The sequence below is a fragment of the Portunus trituberculatus genome, chromosome 29 (genome assembly GCF_017591435.1).
Source record: "Portunus trituberculatus isolate SZX2019 chromosome 29, ASM1759143v1, whole genome shotgun sequence".
Classification (NCBI taxonomy): domain Eukaryota; kingdom Metazoa; phylum Arthropoda; class Malacostraca; order Decapoda; family Portunidae; genus Portunus; species Portunus trituberculatus.
In genome coordinates, this window is record NC_059283.1 from 13,215,938 (window position 1) to 13,226,258 (window position 10,321).

General features: G+C 42.6%; 1 protein-coding gene across 1 annotated transcript; it reads left to right on the plus strand.

The window, feature by feature from the left end:
- Window positions 1-4,209: 4,209 nt before the first annotated feature.
- Window positions 4,210-4,929, plus strand: LOC123510597. Its single transcript, XM_045265877.1, has one exon. It carries the CDS (start codon window positions 4,210-4,212, stop codon window positions 4,927-4,929), a length of 720 nt encoding a protein of 239 aa, XP_045121812.1.
- Window positions 4,930-10,321: the final 5,392 nt, after the last annotated feature.

Genomic DNA, 10,321 nt, shown 5'->3' on the forward strand with positions numbered 1-10,321 from the left:
CTGCCATCACTGTCATACCAAGTACCATGTGTTTGCTCTTCTATTTCTTTTTTGCTCACTTTTTCCCATTTTTATCTTTTTCTTTACTTGAATCGGGAGGCTGCCATTAGTGCTGTTAAGTTTGACGTGTTTTATAAGTGGGGTGAACGTATTAAGAGGAAATTCTAATGCTTTTGTTATCCCTTTTTAGAGAGAGAGAGAGAGAGAGAGAGAGAGAGAGAGAGAGAGAGAGAGAGAGAGAGAGAGAGAGAGAGAGAGAGAGAGAGAGAGAGAGAGAGAGAGAGAGAGAGAGAGAGAGAGAGAGAGAGAGAGAATTTTTTTTTGTGTGTGTGTGTGTAATTCACCATGGTCGTTTGCTGGTCACCCAGCGAGGCCACAACCCCTCGAATTACATCTCATACCTATTTACTGCTAGATGGACAGGGGCTACATATGTACGAGTATGTGTGTGTGTGTGTGTGTGTGTGAGGGGCGAGAGTTTCTATGACAGCTTGGAAAAAAAGGGAAGAGAGACAGCAGTAGTAGTAGTAGTAGTAGTAGTAGTAGTAGTAGTAGTAGTAGTAGTAGTAGTAGTAGTAGTAGTAGTAGTAGTAGTAGTAGTAGTAGTAGTAGTAGTAGTAGTAGTAGTAGCAGCAGCAACAACAGTAGCAGCAGTAGTAAAGAAAAAGAAGAAAATGAAAAGGAAAATAAAATAAAAAGAAAAGGAAAGAAAAAGAAAAGAAAAAGAAAAAAGTAGTTGTAGTATTAGTATTAGTATTAGTAGTAGTAGTAGTAGTAGTAGTAGTAGTAACAGAAGCAGTAGAAGAAGTAGCAGTAATAGCAATTGTGGCAGTAGTAGTAGTAGCAGCAGTAGCAGCAGCAGTAGCAGTAGCAGTAGTAGTAGTAGTAGTAGTAGTAGTAGCAGTAGTAGTAACAGAGGTAACAGCAGCAGTAGCAGTAGTAGTAGCAGTTATAGTAGCAGTAGTAGTAATAATATTAGCAGTAGTAGCAATAGTAGTAGCAGTAGTAGCAATAGTAGTAGGTATGCAGTGTTAGCTATAAAATACATCTTGAGAAAGAAGAATAGCGCATTATCACTGTAAACTGCTTGACTCTGCTATAAATCCACCACGCCGCTATGACTGGTTTCTCCCTTTCCCAGTGCAGCTAATGACAGATGCTTCCACTTGCTGGTTGGTGGGGGTGGGGGTTGATGGAGCTGTTGTATTGATGGATAAGTGAATGTGGGTAGGGATTGGTGAGTGGTTAGCTGTTGGATTGGATGGTTGATGGAGCTGCTGTATGAATGGATAAGTGGATGTGGGTAGGGATTGTCTGATGAGTTTGGGTCACTGATCAAGCTGTTGTATGAATGGATAAGTGGATGTGGGTAGGAATTGGTGAGTGGGTATTTGGTTAGTAGTTAGATGACATAATGTGTGGATGCAGATCTGGATGAGAAGACGTAAGTTGATGGGTCGTTGAGTGGCAGGATGAATGGTAAGTATGGGTGATAGGATGAATATGAATGAGATCTAGATAGGGTGTCTGGTATAGGTGAGTAGATGGGTGAATGGATGAATGGATGGGTAAGGTGTTGTGTGGATGAATACAAATAAGCCAGTAGATTGGTGGACGGTTAGTGGACAATGAGTGAAGAGAGGGATGGATTTTTTTTCATGTAAGCGGGGATAATTGGCCAAGGGCAACATAAAACGAAAAAAAAAAAGATCCACTAAGTTGCCAGTCCCCTTACAGGTCCGAGAGAGCTAGCCAATATAAGGATAAATATCTTGAAATCTCCCTCTCAAAAGAAATCAAGTCACAGGAAGTTGGAAATACAAAAGCAGGTGTGGAGTTCCTGAGGACTGTTGTGTGGTTGTGCCTGTGGATGGATAGATCAATATGCAGTGGACGAGATAGATAAGGCATGGTATGTGGATAGTATGGTGAGTTTTTGTGGATGGATTAGTGGTAAGAAACAAGTGGACAGATGTGCGGATGGGCCTGATAGTAATGTGCAGTGGGTGGATAGGAGTATATCATTAAATGGATGGCTAGATAAGTAAGCTAATGAAGGTGAATGGATCAGTAAGTGTGAATTGGTGGATAGATGGATGGAGTTACGGCTGTGTTTAGGTGGATACAGTTGAATGGATACGTGGATGTACTTGAATAAAACCAGTGGATGAGTTGACAAACGTTATATTGGTGGGTGTGGAGGAGAGATACAGTGAGAAGGACGCGGGAGAAAGTGGACACGGAATTGGCAATAATGGTGGAGAGAGAGAAAGAAGAGAGAGAGGAAGCGAAAAGAGTAATATCACTTGTTTACCAGTTTCATCATCGCCTTATCTACAGCACGACGAGACATTTATATCCAGCAAATCCGTGGTACAGTGGAACCATGCGCGCTTTGAGGTCCGAGGTGTCTTCAAGCGCACGGGTTCGAATCCTGTCCACGGTCCGAGTGTAGGTCAGGCTTCCTCAGTCGGGGCAACGGTTTCCTAGCGGGTGGGCTTTGAGATAAGAGGTACCCCAAAAGTATCTCCCTTTAGCTCATTAATTCCCGTGGAAAGCCCACATGGTATAAATAAATAAAAAAAATTCTTATTGAGCTACATCCACCAATTCACCCAACAGGACATCCAATCTTTAGGTAGAAATCAAATGATGGGTGAGGTAGTGTGTGTGGGTGGCGGATGGGTTAGTGGTAAGAGACAGTCGGATGGATGGGTGTTTGCAGATAGTGGTGGGTGGATGAAAGGACATGGTTGACTGTGAGTGTGAATCGGTGGATAGATGGATGGAGTTAAGGATATTGATGCTTGTAAAATTCATACACTCATTTTTGCTGCTTTTATAACCAACAGTTGAATTGTGTTTGACAAATACTACCGCCATTTTTACTAGTTAGCAGGATCGAACATCGCTAAAACGTCTATTTCGAGTAAACAAACCATGCAAAACCAAACAAACATAAACCAAACACTAACACACTAAACACGAACAACGATAGACAAGTCCCAGGAGATTTGCGTCTGTTAACCTGTGGAAGTGGCAATGTTTACTGTGAGAGAGATGTAGGCAGCTCGGTGAAACAAGATGTACAACCTCCATTTGTTACTTTCCTTTAACCCCTTCAGTACTGGGACGCATTTTTTATCTTGAGTTTTGGGAGTGATTTGACAATTTTATTTACATTAGGAAGGGTCTATGAAGGTTAGAAGATTAGTGGACTGAGTTTTCACTATTTTAATCCCTACTTAATTTTCTGAAGCTGTTTAAAATCGCCAAATAGTGAACAGAAAGAATATGAAACGCGTCATGGTACTTAAGGGGTTAAAACGTCACTCTCCACCTACCTCATACTTCCTCCTTCCTCTCCTTGTTTCCGCGAAGCTTATGGGTAATAAAAGGCAGGAAAGCAAAAAAACCACGAAATTCAAAGAGAAAAACGATTATACACAACAGCGACAATTCTGCACCGGCACTATTGTTACTTGTCAGACATCCCCCGCTTTCTCTCTCTCTCTCTCTCTCTCTCTCTCTCTGATGGACCAACTTCACATCCGTTTTGTTGTATTTCTCATAAAACTTTCTTTAATTGAAATTTTATACAGGAATCTGTTTTGCATTTTTACCATAGATTTTTTTATAGTTTAGATTAGAAGTGTGTATGAGGAGAGCAGTGGTAGGTAAGTAGAATCTTAATGAGATGCACCAAACACCACGACTCAGCCACGCGAATCTTAATTTTTGGCGCCAAATTTACTTCCCTTCTCAAAATAAGAGTGGACCTTCAGTGATATTAATTAATTACCATCATAACAAATACCGCCTGATCAAAATGTTTAATTATAACCAATTAAGGCATGTCATTCCTACAGCCATTACTTGATTTCAAACATTTTCCTCTCTTTTACCATTTGTTTTGCCCTTCCAATGCGCGCGCGCGTATACACACACACACACACACACACACACACACACACACACACACACACACACACACACACACACACACACACACACACACACACACACACACACACACACACAGAGAGAGACACACACACACACACACACACACACACACACACACACACACACACACACACACACACACACACACACACAGAGAGAGAGAGAGAGAGAGAGAGAGAGAGAGAGAGAGAGAGAGAGAGAGAGAGAGAGAGAGAGAGAGAGAGAGAGAGAGAGAGGCTGAGGATGGGCGGCAACAGCATCTCCCTACAGGACAGTGTGAACATCCTTGGTGTGGAGGTGGACTCAAGGCTGCTCTTCGACCGTCACCTCGTAGATGTAGCTCAAAAAGCGTCGCAGAAGGTGACATTGTTGCGCCGTCTGAGACACCTCCTTGACGCCGATGGGCTCCTGACCCTGTACAAGGCTCAGGTCAGGCCCATCATGGAGTACGCGCCGCTCACGTGGATGTCCAGCGCTAGAAGCCACCTCACCCTGCTAGATAAAGTGCAGAGGAGGGCAGAGCGCCTTATCAGTAACGCCAGACAGCAGCACCTTCCCCGACAACCGTGGCGGCAGCGACAACAACAACAGCAGCAGCAACAGCAGAGACAGGAGGACAGGCAGGTGCTGAGGGACACACTGGATCACCGCCGGAAAGTGGCGGCGCTGACAGTGCTGCATAAAGCGCAGATCCAGAATGTTCCTCACCTAGCGGACCTGAGAGCTACCTGGAGGAGATCTGAGCGAAATACGAGAACGGTATTGAGCAACGACCTCCTCCTTGAGGCACCAAGGTCTCGCTCCAGCACCCACAAACGGGCCTTCTCTTCCGCCACTGCAATGTGGTGGAATGCTTTCACTGCTGTGGTGGACGTGCAACGTCTGTCCACACAGCAGATGAAGGAGACCACACACAGATGGTTACACACCCAGCCTCATTATAATGTACAGTACATGCTTTAAGATAGTTGCAAAAGGCAAATGTAACTTTAGCAAAGAACTAAAATAATGTACATAACTCATATATGTAAGATAGTTTAAAAAGAGAGAGAGAGAGAGAGAGAGAGAGAGAGAGAGAGAGAGAGAGAGAGAGAGAGAGAGAGAGAGAGAGAGAGAGAGAGAGAGAGAGAGAGAGAGAGAGAGAGAGAGAGAGAGAGAGAGAGAGAGAGAGAGAGAGAGAGAGAGAGAGAGAGAGAGAGAGAGAGAGAGAGAGAGAGAGAGAGAGAGAGAGAGAGAGAGAGAGAGAGAGAGAGAGAGAGAGAGAGAGAGAGAGAGAGAGAGAGAGAGAGAGAGAGATTTTCTGTTCGTATATTTCTACGATAGCAACAATGGTGTGTTTATGAAGGCCTGAAGCGAGCAGTGTGGATGTGGCCGCGAGTTGAGACAAGGCAGCTTTGACACACTGCTGCTATAACATGGACCGAGCCTGGTTTGAGCCTGTCATTGCTCTGAATATGAGATCGCAAGGCAGGTTGTCAACTTTTTTCTACTTTTTTTTCATGTATGAGTTCCATTCGCAAAGGAGAAAATGTGAGTTAAAAGGGAGAAGAAAAGACCCACCTACTTGCCACTAAGCCAGCGATTATATTTTTATCATCCATTTCTTTCAAACCTACGCTTCATTCTGGTAGTTATTGAGTATGCAAAAGAAATTCAATAAGGGATTTCATGTTCGAGGCAAACAATATCAAATCAAACACCAGAAATTTTATACTCAGATACGAAAGAATTTGCCTAGATCGTATAAATGAATGATGCATCCTGTAATTAAGAGCAAAGCAAAATAAACCCTTAAGGGGATTAGCTTCGTCTTGGTAGCGGCAGTGAACCATTGGCTTATCATAAACATGTTTTGAGGTTTGAGCTTTTCATAAGGCTAAATATCCAAGATCACAGAAATGACTAGATGAATTTTCAAGGATGTTTTCCCTATTCACGACACAAAAGCACTGTTAAAATTGAAATGCCATATAATTTGCTCTACATTCTCAGCGGTGCTCGGAAAGAAAGTACCAAGGATTATTGCTGGGAAAAAGTATCACTGAAAAAGTTACAGTAGCAATTTTATTCAGGAAAAAAAAACAATAGTTAGGTTATGCTAGGCGGGGTTGGGTGGGAGGTGGGTGGGTTGGGTTGGGTTGGGTTGGGTTGGGTTGGGTTAGGTTAGGTTAGGGAATGTTAGGTTAGGTTACGTTAGGTTAGGTTAGGGAAAGTTAGGTTAGGTTAGGTTAGGTTAGGATTGGTTGGGTTAGGTTAGGTTAGGTTAGGTTAGGGAAAGTTAGGTCAGAAAAAGATACAAACTCATTCAATGATTTTATAACTTTTTCCTGCTGCTTTCTTTCATGTTACCTTTTTCCTCATTAATTTTACCCATTACACTTTTCATGTTACATTTTTCCCTTTCGTTTTCTGTTCTAAATTCATTCTTAAGCCAAAATAACTAGTAGAAGCATTACACAAGGCTACGGCTCAGTCACCACCCTGTCAGTAGTGGCACTCTTGGCTACAGTAACTGAGGCACAGCCACCAAAACCTGCGAATATTCGTCTTAAAAAGTTATTATTATGAAACCGAGACTTACAAAATGGAACCTAACTCACAGAAACTCCCATGCATATCTCAGTTACATGAGGACCAAGTAGCTTTGTTTATATAAGGATGAACAAAGCATGATAGTGTAAGTTACTCAAAACGTGTTCCTTGTTTTCTCTCTCTCTCTCTCTCTCTCTCTCTCTCTATATATATATATATATATATATATATATATATATGTGTATATATAGAGAGAGAGAGAGAGAGAGAGAGAGAGAGAGAGAGAGAGAGAGAGAGAGAGAGAGAGAGAGAGAGAGAGAGAGAGAGAGAGAGAGAGAGAGAGAGAGAGAGAGAGAGAGAGAGAGAGAGAGAGAGAGAGAGAGAGAGAGAGAGAGAGAGAGAGAGAGAGAGAGAGAGAGAGAGAGAGAGAGAGAGAGAGAGAGAGAGAGAGAGAGAGAGAGAGAGAGAGAGAGAGAGAGAGAGAGAGTAATTGAATTTAGGAAGAAATAACTGAAAACAATAACCCAAGAGAGAGAGAGAGAGAGAGAGAGAGAGAGAGAGAGAGAGAGAGAGAGAGAGAGAGTTGCACATACAGTATAGTATTGCATAAATCCTTTTCTCTACAAGTAATCCCACTAAATACCTTGAATCCTCACCTGAATTCAATGTGCTGGGGACGGCACGTGTGGTGGTGGTGGTGGTGGTGGTGGTGGTGGTGGTGGTGGTGGTGATGGTGGTGGTGGTGGTGGTGGTAGTAGTGGTAGTAGTGGTAGTGGTAGCAGAGTTGGTGGTGGTGATGATGGTAGTAGTTGTAGCAGAGGTTGTCGTGGTGGTGATGGTAGTAGTGGCAGCAGAGTTGATGATGGTGGTGGTGGTGGTAGTAGTAGTAGTGGTAGCAGAGGTGGTGGTGGTAATGGCGATTGTAGTGGTAGCAGAGATGATGGTAATGGTGGTGGTGGTAGTGGTGATGGATGATGTTGGTGATGGTGGTGATAATGATAAACGTGGTTATGACATCAATCAGTTTTTTTTCTTTTTTATTTAAGAGGGAAAAATGGCGAAGTGTAAGAAAAGATAAAAAAAATGTCTACTTAGTTCCTAGTTCCCTTGCAGGATCGATAATTAGCCAAACAGAAAGGTATGAATGATTGAGAGTACTGGTTAACTACTGCATTAGCTGGACAGAATAGAGGTGAAAGGAAGAAGAAAGTTTTGTGCCGCGACGCCGCGTGAGGAGGGAAGGCATGGAGTTAGGAAGATCAGAAGAGCAGTTTGCATGAGAATAGCGGTAGAGGATAGCAAGAGATGCAACATTGCGGCGGTGAGAAAGAGGCTGAAGACAGTCAGTCAGAGGAGGGGAGTTGATGAAACGAAAAGATTTTGATTCCACCCTATCTAATAAAACTGTTTTACTGGAACTCTATTGCTAGTAGTAGTTGTGGTGGTGGTGGTGGTGGTGGTGGTAACAGTAGTAGTAGTAGTAGTAGTGGTGGTGGTGGTAGTGGTGGTGGTGGTGGTGGTGGTGGTGGTGGTGGTGGTGGTGGTGGTGGTGGTGGTGGTGGTGGTGGTGGTGGTGGTGGTGGTGGTGGTGGTGGTGGTGGTGGTGGTGGTGGTGGTGGTGGTGGTGGTGGTGGTGTGGTGGTGGTGGTGGTGGTGGTGGTAGTGGTGGTGGTGGTGGTGGTGGTGGTGGTAGTGGTGGTGGTGGTGGTGGTGGTGGTGGTGGTCATAGTGGTGGTGGCAGTGAGGTGTAGGTAGTAGTAGTAGTAGTAGTAGTAGTAGTAGTAGTAGTAGTAGTAGTAGTAGTAGTAGTAGTAGTAGTAGTAGTAGTAGCAAAATAATCAGCCAGTTTTTGTAATCTTTCTTATTTTCAAGGCAAAAAGAAAAACAAGTTGATTAAACATTAATGGATAAAACCCTGACAACAATGGAAGATGTGCTGAACCTGCCGGCACTAGCCCGCCCTTTCACCCCAGACCAAACCACAAGTCTCCTATCCACTCACCCCACCTACCCACCTCTATGAGTCCACCCAACCACACACCATTCACTTCCTACAGGCCCATTCCTTCATCCATTCATTCATATCCTATCCACTAACCCATCCATCTTCCTTAGCCACCCATCTAGCCACCCACTCAACCACTTTCACCCTTCCACATGCCGTTTTCTATCTACTGGTCCACCTGCCCATCCATCCATTCGTCTCCTATCCACTTATCTATCCACTCACCCATCCACATTCAATCTCTCATTAATGATCCCAAACATCTTCCCTAAACCGTCATACTCGCTGCATAACACACACACACACACACACACACACACACACACACACACACACACACACACACACACACACATACACACTTTACATCAATATTTAGCAAATCTTGATGTTGTTTCCTATCTCACACATGAAGAAAAGTCAGAATTAACCACCGAAACAGATAGATAACCTTCAAAAGTCTCCAAATAAGGATAAAACAAAATAATGTGGCCCCATTTGTGCAATCATAAAAACATGACATCAGGATTCAGGACCAGAACGAAACCTCTCCTACACACACACACACACACACACACACACACACACACACACACACACACACAGATAGATAGATAGATAGTTTATTGACCAAAGTTTTCAGATCTACATAATAATCACAAAACAAAATCTAAAGGTCAAGCTCAAACTGAACCAAATTTAACTTTAAAACATAAAACAAGCCATTGTCCATTAATTAAGTATCAAAATAACATAAACACAATAATAAAAAAAAAATAAATAAAAGTAACATTAAAGTATGTAAAACAAACACTGAGTCATTACTTTAAATACAAAAACCTTAATAAAAGTAACACATTCATTAACACACACACACACACACACACACACACACACACACACACACACACACACACACACACACACACACACACACACGGGAGAGAAGTGGCTGGAAGTGCTTTATTATGACACTGATGGCCACAAGAAAGAAGAGTATTCGAACCCATATCAATCCCTTTTCGCTACAGGACTTCACTACTATACCACTGGGACACCGTGTTGAAGGCCAGATTGTCGGCTAAATACTGTATAATTGGTGTCCTGCCCTGTCCCTCCGATCCCCTGCAACCCTTGGCCAGCCTCTCCGCTAAGGTACTATAGTCTGTCTACTCTAAAACGGCGCCTGATTTTAAAGCATATTGAAGCTTATTAAAAACGTAATTGATTTTCTGATTTATACTTGCTTTCTGTCGATCAACGCGGTTATTGCAAGGACAACTCGCGGTTTGCCTCAAGATCTGAAAACCACGCATTCCTTACGACACCATTCAAACCAAGACCCAGGAGCCACTTTAGTGCAGACAGTCTATAACTTCCCGCCTGTTTCCTTCAATATGTAGTGTAATTTTAAGGGTTTTCATGTGTTTCTAACTGTTACGAGACTCGGGTGTATAAGAGGAGGGAGAGGAAGACGAGTTAGAAGGAAGAGGAGGAGTATGATCAGAGAGAAGAGAAGTTACAAAAAACGCGGACCAAAATAAGCACTTCAGCCTAATATCAAGATTTTTTCAGTTTTGTTAATATAATAGCATTGTTTTAATATTTGATTTATTATTAAAAAGTATGAGTTGCACTATATAATAAGAATTACTCCAGCTATTTTTTTTTTTTTTTTTTTTTTGCGATCAAAGTAACTGTTCAGTCATTTTATCTATTTTGAGTTTTTTCATACTGACACGAATAGGATTGCTTTGTTATTTCATCAAAGACATTAATGTCTAAGAAATGTATACCAAGTAATAATATTGTAAAACC

Bases quoted from the DNA above. Each gene is read 5' to 3' on its own strand.
- LOC123510597 (XM_045265877.1), top strand. From the start codon at position 4,210: ATGGGCGGCAACAGCATCTCCCTACAGGACAGTGTGAACATCCTTGGT.